This window comes from Elephantulus edwardii, unplaced genomic scaffold (assembly GCF_000299155.1).
Source record: "Elephantulus edwardii isolate Elephantulus edwardi_28Jun2011 unplaced genomic scaffold, EleEdw1.0 scaffold00219, whole genome shotgun sequence".
Taxonomy (NCBI): Eukaryota; Metazoa; Chordata; class Mammalia; order Macroscelidea; family Macroscelididae; genus Elephantulus; species Elephantulus edwardii.
In genome coordinates, this window is record NW_006399969.1 from 4,226,416 (window position 1) to 4,242,824 (window position 16,409).

At 37.8% G+C, this 16,409-nt stretch overlaps 1 protein-coding gene across 3 annotated transcripts in view; it reads left to right on the forward strand.

The window, feature by feature from the left end:
* Positions 1-16,409, forward strand: part of PLD5 (phospholipase D family, member 5) — a 702,213-nt gene that overhangs the window by 565,782 nt on the left and 120,022 nt on the right. For all 3 annotated transcript variants that reach the window (XM_006898071.1, XM_006898070.1, XM_006898072.1), the window contains one exon: positions 7,629-7,756. In XM_006898071.1, the coding sequence (XP_006898133.1) occupies positions 7,629-7,756 (128 nt within the window). The remainder of the gene's footprint in view (positions 1-7,628; positions 7,757-16,409) is intronic.

Here is a 16,409-nt window from a genome sequence, read left to right on the forward strand (position 1 = left end):
GATGGATTGATTCGGTGACTGGGGTAATCGGGATGGGTGTGTCGGAGGCGGTGCGGTTGGCGCAGGATAGGACAGGGTTTAGAGCTGTTGTGCATAGGGTCGCTATGAGTCGGAAACGACTCGATGGCACATAACAACAACAACAACAACAACAACTAACACAACACCTTTATCATTTAGAAAAAGAACAACAATCTAATCATATGGCCCCTAGAAGAAAAGAAATTATAAGGACAAGAGCTGAAATAAATGAGAGAGAAAACAGAAAAGCAACTAAAACCATCAATAAGACCAGGAACTTTTATTAAAAAAAAAAAAAAAACACAGAAAAACCTCAATAAAACTGGCACACTTAAGAAGGAGGGGGGGAGAAGACACCGTTAACTTGATTAAGAAATGATAGAGGTGATGTAACAACAGAACCAGATGAAATTAAATTGATAATATCAGAATACTATGAAAAGCTGTACTCTGATAAATTTGAAAGCTTAGAGGATATGAACAAACTCATGACCTACCTAGACTGACAAGGAAAGACCCATCACAAAAGAATAAATTAAAAAGTCATAAACATTCAGAGAGACTCTATAACCAATTCTACTTAAACTATTTCAAAAAATTGAAAAAGAAGAACACTGAGTCACTCGATGAAGTAAGCATAACCCTAATACCAGAACCAGGGAAAGATATTACCAAGAAAGAAAACTACAGAACAATATCTTTCATGAATATAGATGTTAAAATCCTTAACAAAATCCTAGTCAATAGAATCCAAAAGCACATCCAAAAAATCATTCACCATGACCCAAGTGGATTCATAACAGGTATGCAAGGATGGTTCAACATAAGAAAAATAATCAGCGTCATTCACCTCATTAGCAAAGTAAATAATAAGAAAATATGATTTTAGCAATTGATGCAGAAAAGGCATTTGGAAAAATTCAACATCCCTTTCTAATTAAAACACTCAGCAAATTTGGAATAGAAGGGAGTTTCCTCAACATAGTGAAAATCATATATGCAAAACCAAGAGCCAGTATCATTTTCAAGGGAGAAAGACTAAAAGCATTTTTCTTGCATACAGGGACCAGACAAGGATGCCCACTGTCACCACTTCTATTCAGTATTGTATTGGAAGTACTTGTTAGGGCAATATGACAGGGAAAAAGAAATAAAAGACAAAGAGATGATTAAACTGTCACTCTATGCAGATGATATGATAGTGTACACAGAAAACATCAAAGAGTCAACAACAACAACAAAAAACCACCTATAAAGCTAGTAGGCCAATTTAGTAGTATGTTAAATTAAGAGCAATATCCAAAAATCAATAGGATTCCTCTAGAGTAACAAAGAAAACCCAGAGAAGGAAACCAAGAAAGCAATACCATTTACAATAGCCAACCATAGTTGAGATACTTTGGAGTGAACCTAACTAGAGATACAAAAGACCTATGCAAAGAAAACTACAGAACATTCCTGCAAGACACAAAAAAAGACCTAAAGAAATGGAAAAATGTGCTCTGTTCATGAATAGGAAGAATCAATGTTGTGAAAATTACAATCCTACCAAAAGCAATCTACATAGTCAATGAAATTCCAATAGAGATACCAAATTCATTTTTCAAGGAGATCAAAAGGGAAATTGTCAACTCTATTTGGAGAGGAAAGAGACCCCGAATAAGCAAAACACTTTTGAGAAACAAAAAAGAAGTAGAAGGCATAACACTTCCTGACCCAAAACCTATTACACACCAGTAGTAAAAAAAGCAGTATGGTACTGGTATGATGGCAGGCACATAGACCAGTGAACAGAATTGAGAACGCAGAAATGGACCCAGCTTTCGATGGTCAACTGATATTCAACAAGGAAAGAAAACCTATCAATTGGAGAAATGACAACCTCTTCAACAAATGATGTTGGTAAAACCTGCAGAAAACTGAAACAGGATCCACATCTCACACTATACACAAAAAATCACCTCAATGTGCATCAGTGACTTGGTAGTAAACCCCAAAACCATAAAGTTTATAAGACACAAACTAGGATCAAACTTAGAAAACCTAGTCTATGGTATAAAAAGATTGCCACATACAGCCAGAAATGCACAATATGAAGAGGATAAAATTGATAAATGGGACCTTCCAAAGATTATCAAAACCTTTTTCCAACAGTGTGGAAAGAAAACCTCCAGACTGGGAACAAACATTTGGCAATACCATCTCAGACAAGAGTCTCATAACAAAAGTTTATAGAATACTCTTGAACCTCCACAAGAAAAAGTCCAATAATCCAATTACAAAAAATTTTCACAGAGGACAATATTCAAATGGCCAAGAGACATGTTGAAGAAATGCTCCAAATCACTGTCAATATGTGATGCAAATCAAAACCACAATGAGATACCATCTCACTCCAGTAACAGTGGCAAAGTTTAACAGGACAGCATGTAATAAATGTTGGAGAGGACGTGGTGAGATAGGAACTCTTTTTCACACACACCCCCAAGTCATTAACAAATAGAAATTTATTAATTCAGTTTAGAAGTCTAAATTCAGAGTGTAGACTCTAGGGGAACATTTCCTTTCTTCATTGGTTCTGAATGATGGACTGTGTTTACATCAGTATCTGTGGTGGTGGTGGTGGTGGTGTGTGCCGTTAAGTCAAGTATGATTCAAAATCATATCTATGCTGAACCCTGTGCTATCTTCTTCCATCTCCATATTTGCTGCCACACAAAACCCCATTATAGCAGTCACCTTGTTAAACTCTTTTACATTGTTGGTGGAATGGCAAAATGGTATAACCACTCAGGAAGGCAGTTTGGTACTTCCTCAGAAAGATATGAACATAATAACTCCATATGACCCAGCTATTCCATTGGTTGGAATATGTCCCAAGAAAATGAGAACTGGAACTCAAACAGTAACTTGAATACCAATGTTCATAGTAGCATTATTCACTATTGCAAGAACATGGAAACAGTCTAGATGGCCAGCCACAAACGCATGGATTGAGAAGTTGTGCTACATTCGTACAATGGAATACTATGCAGCACGCAGGAGCAATCATTTTGTAAATTACTACCTTACTTGGGAGGGACTGGAAAGCATTATATACTGAGTCAACTAGCTCGGTCCCACAAGGACGAACACTGTAGAAAACCTTATTGTAGAATGAATAAATATAAGGATCTAAGGGAGGGAAGTGTGGAAGCAGAGGGGTGAGGATGGGCGGGGGATGAGGGTGGATGTTAATTATAGGGTTGCACAATTCAATAGGTGAGGGAGTGAATGAGATGAGAAGGATCTTTTGTGAAAAAAAATATATTCAAACTTTGTAAATAAATCTGTATAAAATTTTACAAAATAATCTTCAGCAAGAAAAAAGAAATCAAGCCCCAAGCTGCAATACTTAAGGATACTTTGGGCAGAATATTAAATGATCCAGAAAGCATTAAAAGAAGATGTAAGGAGTATACAGAGTCACTGTACCAAAAGGAATTGGCTGACATAGAGACTTTCATGACACAATGGATTAGCAAGAAAAAGCATTAACAATGAATAAAACATTGTTTGTTCAAGATCCCATCATCCACTCTCCAAACTTGTTTGTCACCAAGGCCCTGTATTCTAACTTCTAGTCCTTCTTTTTTTCCCCAACCTTTGCAATCCATTCATCAGTTATCTTTAATGCATCTTGAATGCATATTTCATCAGTTTTACACTACAAAATATGGTGGAAATGGCTGTCCTGCATTCTTTCAGGACTGACACTATGTTTGGAGTGGGCTTAGCCCATTTGCACATAAATGCATATTAAATAATGTGTTGCTAATAAAAAAAGGAAAGAAAAATAAAAGTTCATGGAAGTCCTCAGTGTCTTCATCTTTCACTTTTGTAGCGAGTATGTATATTTAAATAATGGTTGCATCAATAAGATTTTTTAACATATGTATGGATAGCATCCTATCATTCACAACATTTTACCTCAGGATATATCTTGAAATTATTTTTCTGAGGATGAATGCCACACCATTCCTCTTCAATTTGTCATTTCCCTCATAGTATATCATGTGATTGTCTGAATCAAGATGAACAGTACCAATCCATCTCAGCTGTCAGATGACTGGGTGTCAAACCTTATGCATTCCATCTTTTTTACAACTTCATATTTCCCCAACATTTATGTGACTTACATTCCACATTTCAGTTATTAATGAATATTTGCACCTCTTTCTCCTTGTCAGCACATCAGCAAATGAAGATCCTGTACTAGATGAATGCTTTGCTCCATCTTTATCATTATGATAGACTTGAGTTTGAGAAGGCAGCCCTTCCCCAGTTGCATTTTTAATGTCTTCCAACTTTCCAGGCTCATCTTCCAGCATTATATCTAACAATATCCTACCATTGTCCATAGTGTTTTCAAAGGTCCTTTATTTCAGAAGGGGATGTCTAGTCCTGCTTCTTAGACCATCTGGAAGCTCTGCTGAAACCTGGCCACCATGGCTGACCCTGCTTAGATTTGAAACTCCAGTGGCATCACAGCAACATACAAGCCACCACAGTACAGCAAACTGAAAGACCAGTGGTAAATGAGTAGAAAAAAGCTGAGCAAAATCTTCTCTAAATGTGTGATCATTTATGCTACCTGAAAATATCAGCAAGTAACTCATCTTCTAGAGATTTCATCTCAGTCTCTTTGGCAAACTTCTGTTTTTCTTCTTGCTATTGTTCAGTTTATAATCTTGCTTCTGTTTTAATTTTTTATTCTTTTTCACAAAAGTAATCTTCCATGAAAAGTATTGTTTTAGTATCTTTATACTTCTGTCCAAGGATTTCTACAAAACTTGTGAGATACAGTGATATCAAACACAACAGATGATAATCCCCTAAATGCTTGGTATAATGTTTTCTCAATCAGAATATTAGTCTTCACCTTTGTCTTCTGTTTTGGTTGATTGTTGATTATTTTTCCTATCATTAATTAGGAAGTCTTTAATAAGATCACATCTGGTTTATCACTTTTATACTCATCAGTCTCTTCAAAGATGAGTTTTCTTGGAGATCTTCTGATTTTAGTTTATCTTCACATATTTCCATTTGTTCTTCCTTTGGTTTGTTCAATGATTCCACTAGTCCATTCAAGTCTTGTTGTTAGATAGTTTAATCAGGTTTTTTTTTTTCCACTATTTCCACAAATCCTCAGCTTTCATTAAGTTTGATCTATTACTTTAAAAATGTATCCCAGGGCAAAGTAAGAGTGCTGAAAGTTGTATCTCTAAATTGTGCCTTTGGGCAAATTTGGGGTCCTCCGTAAGTGCTGTCACAGTTATTCTTCCTCTGGGGTTAGTAACTATTTCTTGGGCTAGGAGGGATAGAGACTGGGGACCTTGTGCCCTTATTCTAGCATAAAAAGTCATCTTCACTTTAGAGAATATGTGTCTGGATAGTCCCTTCCTCTCAGATCCTCTTCCAAACCATTGCCCTCTCTTTGCATTTTCATCACAAAGAGTCTGGTGCATAGTTTACATGTTCCCAAGTGTTAAAGGTTTGAAATAGTTGAAATCACTTTTCTTTATTGCTAATATCTTACAGTGTGTCTTCTGTATTAAAAAGGTGTCCCTAGGTGGTGCACATTTTTTATGTACTCGGTAACTGAAAAGTTGGAAGTTCGAGTCCAAACAGAAAGAAGACCTGGATATTTATCTCAGAAAAATAGAAAAATATTTTTTGTAGTGAAAAAAATTCATAAATCCTGTGAAGTTCTTCCCTATATGCAAAGCATCACCTAGAGTTGAAGTTGACTTGGCATCAATAAGGTTAATCTTTAGTCATAAACTACTTTTGATTCCAATAGTAAGGAAGACTCCGATAATGAAGTGTGCCACTGGAGTGCATCCTCTCCGTTGTTCGAAAACCTATTTTGTCCCCATGATCTTGAAGATTATGATGGTTTAGCCTGGATTATATGTAGAGAGTTTGTTCTTTTCAAGAGTGTGTACCGTTAGCAAATTTAAATAAAGCTCAAAAGCTCCTTTAGAGAAGTTTAAGTTCATATAATAGAGGCAGAAATACATAATAGCTTGGCAGTGGACTAACTACATAAATAATTTGGACAAATACATTGCATAAAATGGGGTTTTTCATGGTCTGCAAAAGCAGTGTTGTACATCCGACTTTAGTGGGATCTTAAAAGCTTGTAGACAGCCATCTAAAGTGCAGTTACTGATCTCTACCTATCCACAACAAAGAAGGAAGAGGGTGGGGAAGAGGGAAAATGAAAAGCCAGTTAAAGAGTAATCCAGGTTCCTATTGAGTTGATTCTTACTCATGGTGACCTCGTGTTTGTCAGAGTGGAACTGTCGTCCATCAAGCTCTGAATGTCTTAGTTATGGGCAGTAGCTCCCCTGGCTCTTCATTGGGAGCACCTCTGGCACTCTGAAACCTACATTTTTCTGGACAAGTTAACCATTTGTTCCACCCAACATCCCAGTCCAGACACTATTCTATAAAAGGAAATGAATTTTTTAAAAAAATGTGTGAAAGGGGAGAAACACCAATGCCTGTTGAAAAGAACTATAATACTCAGCAAGAATGATCTTTGAATTTATTGTAAATACGTATGAAAATATTCTAGAGTTGGGAAACGGTAACTACAGATCTTTGGGTTATACAAAGAAGTGCAGAACTAGCCCAAAATGGTTGAAACTCCCCCCAAAATTCCCTTTATCTGAAAGATTTCAGCCTCAAAAATTCAACTCCGCACATACTGGATTTTCATGAGTCCAATTCATTGGTAATTAAAAGCAAAAACATACTCTGTCTATCCTGCCATTGAGCTAGGACTAGGATGCAGGTTGGATTTGAAAAGCTGCTCTCTTGTCACTCTGCACAGAGGGAAATATGTCTTATAACTTTTTTTATTCTCTTCTACTCTTCCTTCTAGGAATAAGTCAACTATTGTAGACCTTCTGTACAATAATGTAAAGATTTGGCTTCTCCTAAATGCTAATTGTAATAAATAAAATGATATGACTATTTCTCCTAAGTGAATAGTGAAAAGTTCTGGGCTTCAAAACAGAGGCTGGCATGGATAAATAGAAATGACATTGTGTTGAGTTGAAATAAGTCAGTCACAAAAGGATAAGTATTGTATAAGACATCTACTATAAAAAAGCTAAGGAAAGGTTTGTGTGAAGGTGGACTCATTGCTGGGTGATTTCAAGGAATGGGAAGAAAGGGATAGGAAAATAAAAATTAATAAATAATAGAGACTCATGAAGATGAGTGAAAGAAAAGGCAATGAGCAATTATAGCGATGATCAGCATAATATCATAAAAGAAAGAGGAGAAACAGAGATATAGAAGAATTAATGGAGATGAGAATCACAAGGAAGAAGTGAGAAAAGTGCAATTACTTTGTGATTATTAAAATTAATGTTCTAGAACCAAGCATGTATAGATGATTGAATCGAAATCTCTCTTGTTTTGTAAACATTCATTGAAATCACAATAAAATGCATTTAAAACTATAAAAAACAAGCAAATATCCCCGCCCACCCACCCCATCCCCCAAAAAAGAGAAAGAACAGAAGTTGACTGATATGTCCTTGAACTTCTAGGAGCAGAGGTGACGTACATGAACATGACTGCCTACAACAAGGGCCGGCTCCAGTCCTCCTTCTGGATTGTTGACAAACAACATGTGTACATTGGCAGTGCCAGTTTAGACTGGAGATCACTGGGACAGGTAATCTTTTCGTATTATATAAACCAAAAGTGCCATTTTTATCAAGTACAGAAGCACCTACACTGTGACTGATGGGGGGTATTTTTCATAAGTATTTCTCATTGAGCCATGCACATTTTAGTAGGTGAAGCCATTTGTGTGATGTGATAGGTAAAACATTTCTTTATAAAAATTATCTTATAAAAACAAAACAAAACACTTGTTTCAATGCCCTTGAAATGCCAACATTTCTCTTCCAGATTCTTCAGAGCAGGCTGGGATAAAATTTGAATTCATTAGTTACAGTAGAGTCAGTTCCAACACATAGCATCCAACTGTGTGCTAATAAGTTTTTAAGGCTTACCTTCCAAAAAAAGCAGATCTTCAGACCTGTTTTCCTGATCACGCTGGGTGGGTTTGAATCACGGACCTTTTATTTAGTCCTGTCTTGGGAAGCTCCTTTGTATATAGGTGGCCCTCCAGTTTCAGTCCAGTGATAAAACTAAGGTGTTAGGATATCACATAAGCTATAAAACACAGGAAAACCCATCAATCCAGTGGATTATGTTGTAGAACACTAACCATTTGAGTTATCCCTTCAATAACTCCTGAGATTAAGACATTAGCATTTTTTTCTTTACAAATCACTAACTTCAAATGCCTTGAGAATTCACTTGTAAAATCTTAACATTTTCCTACATTTGTATCATTGTTCAGCCATGGAGTATCAATACCACCTTCCTATTGGCCAAACACTTTCAAGGATTTTCTGATCATTGAGTGCGCAAGAAAATTGGCAAGTAGACCATGCATAACTACAGCCCATGGTACATATTAGCTGAGTTCTCTAGCATGGTACCAAAAAAGAAAACCAGTTTCTGTCAAGTTGATTGCGACTTTGAGCAACCTCATGCATCTCAGAGTAGCAGCAAGTGCTGTAGGATTGTCAATGATTGTCATCTTTCAGAAGATACCAGGTCACTCTTGGAGGCTCTTAGATACAGACTTAACCCTCCAAATTTCAATAACTAGCAGAAACCTTAACTGCTTCACCCAGGGGGACTCCTCTTTTAACAATAAAACAAAGATAAGAAGTCCATTCTGATGGACACATACTGGCCCTCTGGAACAGAGTAGACTTGCCCACAGAGTTTCCCAGTCTGTAATCATTGTAGAAGTAGACTGATACATCTTTAGCTGATAGATTTGAACTGCTGTCCTTTGGGTTAGTAGCCAAGGGCTTAATCACTGCACTTGCAGGACCTCTTTTATAGCATTCAGATCACCGAAATCAAGGGAGTTACACTGCTCTTCTACTTACTCCCTCTGCAAACAAAACCATTGATGTACTGCTAGACCTCTAACTATCCCCTATGTTGCTGTTGATATGTGCTATCGAGTCACTTACTATCCCCTATAGAGACAGAAAATGACACATGGAGAAATCTGAGAAAAACACCATCACAGGTGTGTATCCTGTAGACACTGAACCATTTGCCTCCCAATTTCTATTCTCTGTTTTTAATTTCTCAATTACCACACTCTTCACGCTCATAATCCACTTGTTTTTCCTCTCAGTTTGAAGTAAAGATGCTTAGGTGTAAAAGAAATATTTATTTTACAGTCTAAATTACCATTTGACGTCCTTCTCCATCTGTACTTCTCTAAAGACAGGTTTATTTGTTCATTTAGTAATTCAAGGCATATTCAGTGTTTTCACCAAATACAAATCAAAGACATCACTTCTACTCCTATCTATCCTATTTGTTGATCCACTTTCTTGAAATTCCCTAGTCTTGAAAGTAATAGTGTTACTCTTTAACATTTAAAGTCCTTTGCATCAGACTTAGTTATTGCTGTGTACAATTGGATTTCTTTTTTTCATCCTCCCAGTTGGTTTAATGAAGGCTGATTTTAAGGACAATGCTTGTGGATAGATGTAAAGTTAAATATGGCACAATTTCAGTTTTTATTTCTTTGTTTATCATCACATTCTTCTTCACTGATCAAGTTGCAAACATTTTTGCTTTTGGGGGTTTTTCTTTTGTTTCTTTTGCAATTTCTCTTTTTAAAATTTTATTTTGTACTGGTTTACATATAAAGTTCATATGCGTTGTTTTTCACACCGGACTTTTCCCTTTCCTTTACAAATCCCTCCCTCCACCCATCAAATTGTGAAACCCTATGTTTAAGTCATCTTCCCATCCCACAATTGGATCCTCGTACACGCACACCAATAGTGGCTCTTTGTTTTGCTTTGTTTAATATTCTACTACCTTATTTACAAAATTTGAAAGCATTGTTTTCAAGAACAAATTCTTTCAATTTCCCTCATCCACACACACCAAATTGTACAACCCCATAATTAATCCCTCCCTCCTCCCTGCACATCCTCATACCTCTGTTTCCAATCTCTCCCACCCCTCTTCGATCCTTATACTCATTTTACAATAATGGTTTTATACAGTATTTATCCTTGTGGCACTAAGTGAGTTCACTCAGCATAATGTTCTCCAGTCCCTCCCAAGTTAGGTAATAATTTACAGAATCATTGCTCCAGTGTGCTGCATAGTATTCCATTGTGTGAATGTACTGTAATTTTTCAATTCATTTGTTTGTACTTAGATATTTGGGTTGTTTCCACGTTCTTGCAAATAATGCTGCTATACCTATTGGTGTACAAATCTCCGTTTGTGCCTCAGTTATCATTTCTCTCAGGGTGTATTCCAAATAATGGAATAGCTGAGTCATACGGAGTTTTTATGTTCAGCTTTTTTTGAGGGAGTGCCAAACTGCCTTCGAGAATGGTTGTACCATTTTACAATCCACCAACAATGTATAAGATTTCCTTTCTTGCCTTATCCTCTCCAACATTTTTTACTTGCTGCCCTGTTAAATTTTGCCACTGTTACTGGAGGGAGATGATACCTCATTGTGGTTTTGATTTGCATCTCTCTTACTGCCAGTGATTTGGAGCATTTCTTCATGTGTCTGCCATTCGAATATCTGCCTTTGTGAAAATTCTTTCCATGTCTTTTACCCATTTTGTAATTGGGTGATCAATCTTTTTCTTGTGGAGGCCCAGTAGTATTCTGTAAACTTTTGTTATAAGACTCTTATCTGAGATGGTATTGCCAAATATTTGTTGCCAGTCTGTAGATTTTCTTTTCACCTTTTGGAAAATGTTTTTATGCACACATGGATTTAATCTTTAGAAAGTATCATGCATCAATTTTATCCTCTTCAGATTGTGTATTTCTGGTTGTATCTGGCAATCTCTTTTTACCTTGGATTAGCACTTATAAGCTTGACCCCAGTTTGTCTCTTATGAACGTTATGGTTTTGGGCTTTACTCCCAGGTCTCTGATCCACCTTGAGTTGATTTTTGTGTGTGGTGTGAGATGTGAATCCTGTTTCAGTCCAGTTTTACCAGCACCATTTGTTGAAGAGGTTACCATTTTCCCATTTGATGCTTTGATTTCCTTATCAAATATCAGTTGACCATAGATAGCTGGGTCTATTTCTGGGTTCTCAATTCTGTTCCATTGGTCTGTGTGCCTGATATTGTACCAGTACCATGCTGTTTTGGTTACTACTGTGTAGGAAGTTAGTTCTGAGGTCAGGGAGTGCTATGCCTTTCACCTCATTTTTGTTTCTCAGAAGTGTTTTGCTTATTTGGAGTCTCTTGCCTCTCAAAAATAAATTTGATAATTTCCCTTTCAATGACCTTGAAAAATCCATTTCATATATGGATTGGGATTGCATTGAACATGTAGATTGCTTTTGGTAGGATTGTCATTTTCACAATATTGAGTTTTCTTAACCATGAACAGAGCACATTTTTTTTCCATTTCTTTAGGTCTTTTATTGTGTCTTGCACAAATGTTCTGTGGTTTTCTTTGTTTAGGTCTTTTGTATCTATAGTGAGGCTCTCTCCCAAGTATCTCAACTGTGGTTGGCTATTGTAAATGGTATTGCTTTCTTTATTTCCTTCTCTGAGTTCTCTTTGTTACTATAGAGGAATACTATTGATTTTTGGCTATTAATCTTATATCCTGCCACTCTGTTAAATTTATCTACTAACTCTAATAGTTTTTTTGTTGAGTCTTTGGAGTCTCATATGTACACTATCATATCATCTGCATATAGCAACAGTTTAGCCATTTCTGTCAATTTGGATGACTTTTCTTTCCTTCTCTGGTCATATTGCCCTAGCAAACAATTCCAATACAATACTGAAAAGAAGTAGTGACAGTGGGCAACCTTGTCAGGTCCATTTTTGCAAGGAAAACGTTTTTAGTCTTTCTCCATTGACAATGATCTTGGCTCTTGGTTTTGCAGATATAATTTTCACTATGTTGAGGAAATTCCCTTCTAGTCCATTTTTGGTGAGTATTTTTATCAAGGGGTGTTGGATTTTGTCAAATGCCTTTTCTGCATCAATTGCTTAGATCATATGGTTCTTATTATTTACTTTGTTAATATAGTGAATTACATTGATTGCTTTTCTTATGTTGAACCACCCTTGCATACCTATTATGAATCCCACTTGGTAATGGTTAATTATTTTTTTATGTGCTTTTGAATTCTACTGGCTAGGCTTTTGTTAAAGATTTTTGCATCTCTATTCATAAGAGATATTGTTCTGTAGTTTCTTTTCTTGGTAATGTCTTTGCCTCATTTTGGTATTAGGGTTATCCTTGCTTCATATAATGACTCTGGAAGTGTTTCTTCTTTTGCAGTTTTTAAAAATAATGCAAGTATAATGGGTGCTAAATCCTCTCTGAATGTTTGGTAGAATTTGGCTGTATAGCCATCTGGTCCAGGACTTTTCTTATGGGGAAGTCTTTTTATTACCTTTTCCATTTTTTCTCTTGTGATGGGCCTTTTCAAGTGTTCTATATCTGTCCTTGTCAATCTGTGCAGGGGATGCATTTCAAGGAATTTATAAATTTCCTCTAGGTTTTCAAATTTATCAGAGCTTTTCATAGTATTCTGTTATTATTGATTTCATTTCCTCTGGTTTTGTTGTGATGTCACCTCTGTCATTTTTTAATTGAGTTAATCTGTGTCTTTTTCTTTTGTTAAATTTGCCAATGGTTTTTCCATTATATTGACCCTTTTGGAAAACCAGCTCCTGGTCTTTTTTATGATAACGTGAGATCAGGCACTGTTTTGTTCTGTTGTGCATAATAGGTGATAAAAGCAGAGCATTGAACAGCAAAGGGTCTTTCTAAAAATGTGGAAGTTGGAACCAATTTAATGGCACCTAAAAGAAATAGTCCTTTTCAGAGTAAAGGTGGTTGTTATTAACAATTCTATTGCCATAGAGTCTGCCCTGACTCATAGCTAAACTTTCAGCAGGCTTTCAGAGACTGTAAATTACATGAGAGGAGATGGTTCATCATCTTTCTCCCACAGTGAGGGAGATTTGCACCACCAGAGACACTTTGCTTTTGATTAGTGTAACAACTCCTTGAGGATGACACTGCTCAAGGTCCCTAAAGGACTAATAGGAGCATACCAAACAATTCATCTCTTAGTTTTCTTAAACGCTGAGGGTAAGCCTTCCAGACTGTAAGGCCCCCTCACTGGTGATGAAATGAGATAGCAACCTAGGGATGGGTGGCCTCAGGAGCTTAGCATCCTGTGGAGATTTCTTCCCATGGTGGGAAGGGAGTGCAGAATCTCTTAGGCATCTGGAATCACTGAAGTATTTCTTCTTCAGAAATCACAGAACGGCTAGCCTGGTGCTTTCCAAGGTACATTTTGGGAGATTTTGCTTCTGTGAGTCATTGCTTGAGGAAAGGAGACTGCATTCCATAATACTGAGAGATTGTCAGTTAACATTGGTTAATTCACTGTAGAACTCCTCCAGTCTTTAGTATCTTGATGTGCTATGTAGCTCTCCAAGAGGGCAGGAAAATGCCAACATCCTATTCACTGTTGGTTTTTTGGATGTAGAGGTGAAGGTGCATGGCTCCACATTTCATTGTTAGTACTCTCAAGTTAATGCTTTTTGCATCACAGCATGATGCCTGCTAAAAATGTGCTTTCAAAGCTGGTAACTGTAGAGTTCTATCTCCTTAGCAACAAGACAGCTGGACAATTAGCCAGCAAGTGTGTTATGGTCTCTTGTGATAAAGACAGTGAAGAGATGTTTACTACATATTTACTACACACAGAGAACTGTGCTAATCATGATGAAGGGTTTGAAATTTACATAAATGCTCAAATTTATAATCCAATGTGAATTATTCAGACATGTAGTAAATATAACTTCACAGGCTATATATCAAGTAAGGCAAGCTGCACAATTTGTGGGACTATGTCAAAGTGACAATGCAGGTTCCCTACTAAATTATCAAGAATTTCAAGGTGATAACAGCAGAGCATTGAACACAAAGTGGTTTTGCTGGGTGCCAAGTTGTGCCAAGAAATCTGGAGAACAACCACTTGGCCAGCTGACTGGAAGAGATCTATATTTATCCCCATTCCAAAAAAGGGTGACCCAACAGAGTGTGGAAACTATAGAACAATATCATTGATTTCACACGCAAGCAAGATTCTACTGAAAATTATCCAAAAATTACTGGAACAGCACATCAGCAGGGAACTGACAGAAGTATAGGCTGGGTTTAGAAGGGGTCGTGGTACTAGTGATTTTGTGGCTGATGTTAGATGGATCTTAGCTGAAAGCAGGGAATACCAGAAGAATATCTATTTGTGTTTCATTGATTGTGGATTATAAAAAACTGTGGCTGACTCTGAGAAGAATGGGAATCCCAGAACACTTGCTCATTCTAATGAGAAACCTATACTTGGACCAAGAGGCAGTCGTCAGAACAGAGCAAGGAAACACTGCATGGTTCAAAATTGGGAAAGGCATACGCCAGGGATGCATCCTATCTCCATACCTTTTCAACCTGTATGGAGAACAGATAATCTGAGAGGCTGGGCTCTATGAGGAGAAGTGTGGCGTCAGGACTGGTGGAAGATCTATTAACAATCTGCATCATGCAGATGACACACCCTACTTGCTGAAACTAAGGAGGACCTGAAATGCTTGCTGCAGAGAGTCAAGGGCTGCAGCCTCCAATATGGATTGAGGCTCAGTGTCAAGAAAACAAAGATTCTCACCACTGGGCCAATTGGCAGCATCAGGATTGATGGTGAAGAAATTGAGTTTGTTAACAATTTTAGTCTTCTTGGCTCCACAGTCAGCACTCTTGGCACCAGTAACCAGGAAATAAAAAAATGTATTGCGATGGGAAAGTCTGCTGTTAGCGACTTCTAAGGTGCATCTGATACAGGCCATGGCCTTTTGCAATCACTTGTTATGCATCAGAGAGTTGGACAATGACTAGGGAGGATAGAAGGAGAATTGATGCCTTTGAGCTGTGGAGCTGAAGAAGAGTATTGAATGTACCATGGACTGCCAAGAAAACAAACACATTCATCCTGGAGAGGATTAAACCAGGCTGTCCCTTGGAGACAAGGATTCTGAGGCTTCATCTGACATACTTTGGACATGTTGTAAGGAGGGAGAGGTCCTTAGAGAGGGACATCATGCTTGGGAGAGTGGAGGGACGGCGCAGAAGGGGAAGACCACCCTCTATGAGGTGGATTGATTCAGTTACTGGGATAATCGGGATGGGTGTGTCAGAGGCAGTGCAGTTGGCAGAGGATAGAGCAGGGTTTTGGGCTGTTGTACATAGGGTTGCTATGAGTCGCAAGTGATTCGACGGCACGTAACAACACAACAACACGATTTTCTTGTGCTTTTCATATGTTTTGGACTTTATTAATATCTTATTATGTATATTTATATATGTATTCATATTCATATTAATATCTTATTATATATATTTATATCTGTATTCATTTACAACAATGTGAATGGGCATTGGCAGTGGCAGGAACAATTTTATGAGTCCCTGGTCCTGGGGAAGTTGCGCTTTGATTTGAAATCCTTGCCTGGTGTTCAAGAGAGGCCTCCCTTACCATGTTAGGAATGGAGCTTGGTAGGAGAAGTGGCTGTCGGGTACCTGAGGGTAGCTTGGAGACAGGCCGCTGGTACTGTACTTCTTCTCCTCCCCCCTCTGCCTCTCCTTTGTCCCTCCTCCTTCTTCCTCCCTCCTCCTATCCTCTTTCATGCTGTCATGCCCTTCTTCCTTGTCTGTGGTAGACAATGTCAGGATGCTGACGATGAAGTGGAAACAGATAGCGATTTATTCTTGTTTTCTTCACTCCTATCACTCTTTAGCTGCAGGGGCTTTGGCGGCCATCATCGCATGCCCACTCATGCCCTTTTTGTGTCACTTGGTAAGCCAGCAATGGGCATCTGGCATATCTTGGTCCCATTCTAAGTCTGGCACAGTCATTTTTGGTCCCCAACTGAGGTTTCGTTTGGTTGTTCTTTCCTTTTACTTTGAAGGAGGGTAGGTGGATGGTACAATGTTGCCCGATGCCCAGCTGTAGCCCACTGTAGCCCATGCTCTCGTCATTGCCTCACGGATGCAGCAGACACGATCTAAGGTGTGGTTTTTGGACTTTGACTATCCCTCTTCCTTGTGGTTATCTGAGTCCACAGGAGTCCATGAGGCTTTGGCTGTATCCAACCCTTGTCTAAGGCCTGGCATGCCATCACTTCCTCCAGCTTTTGTTTCAGGTT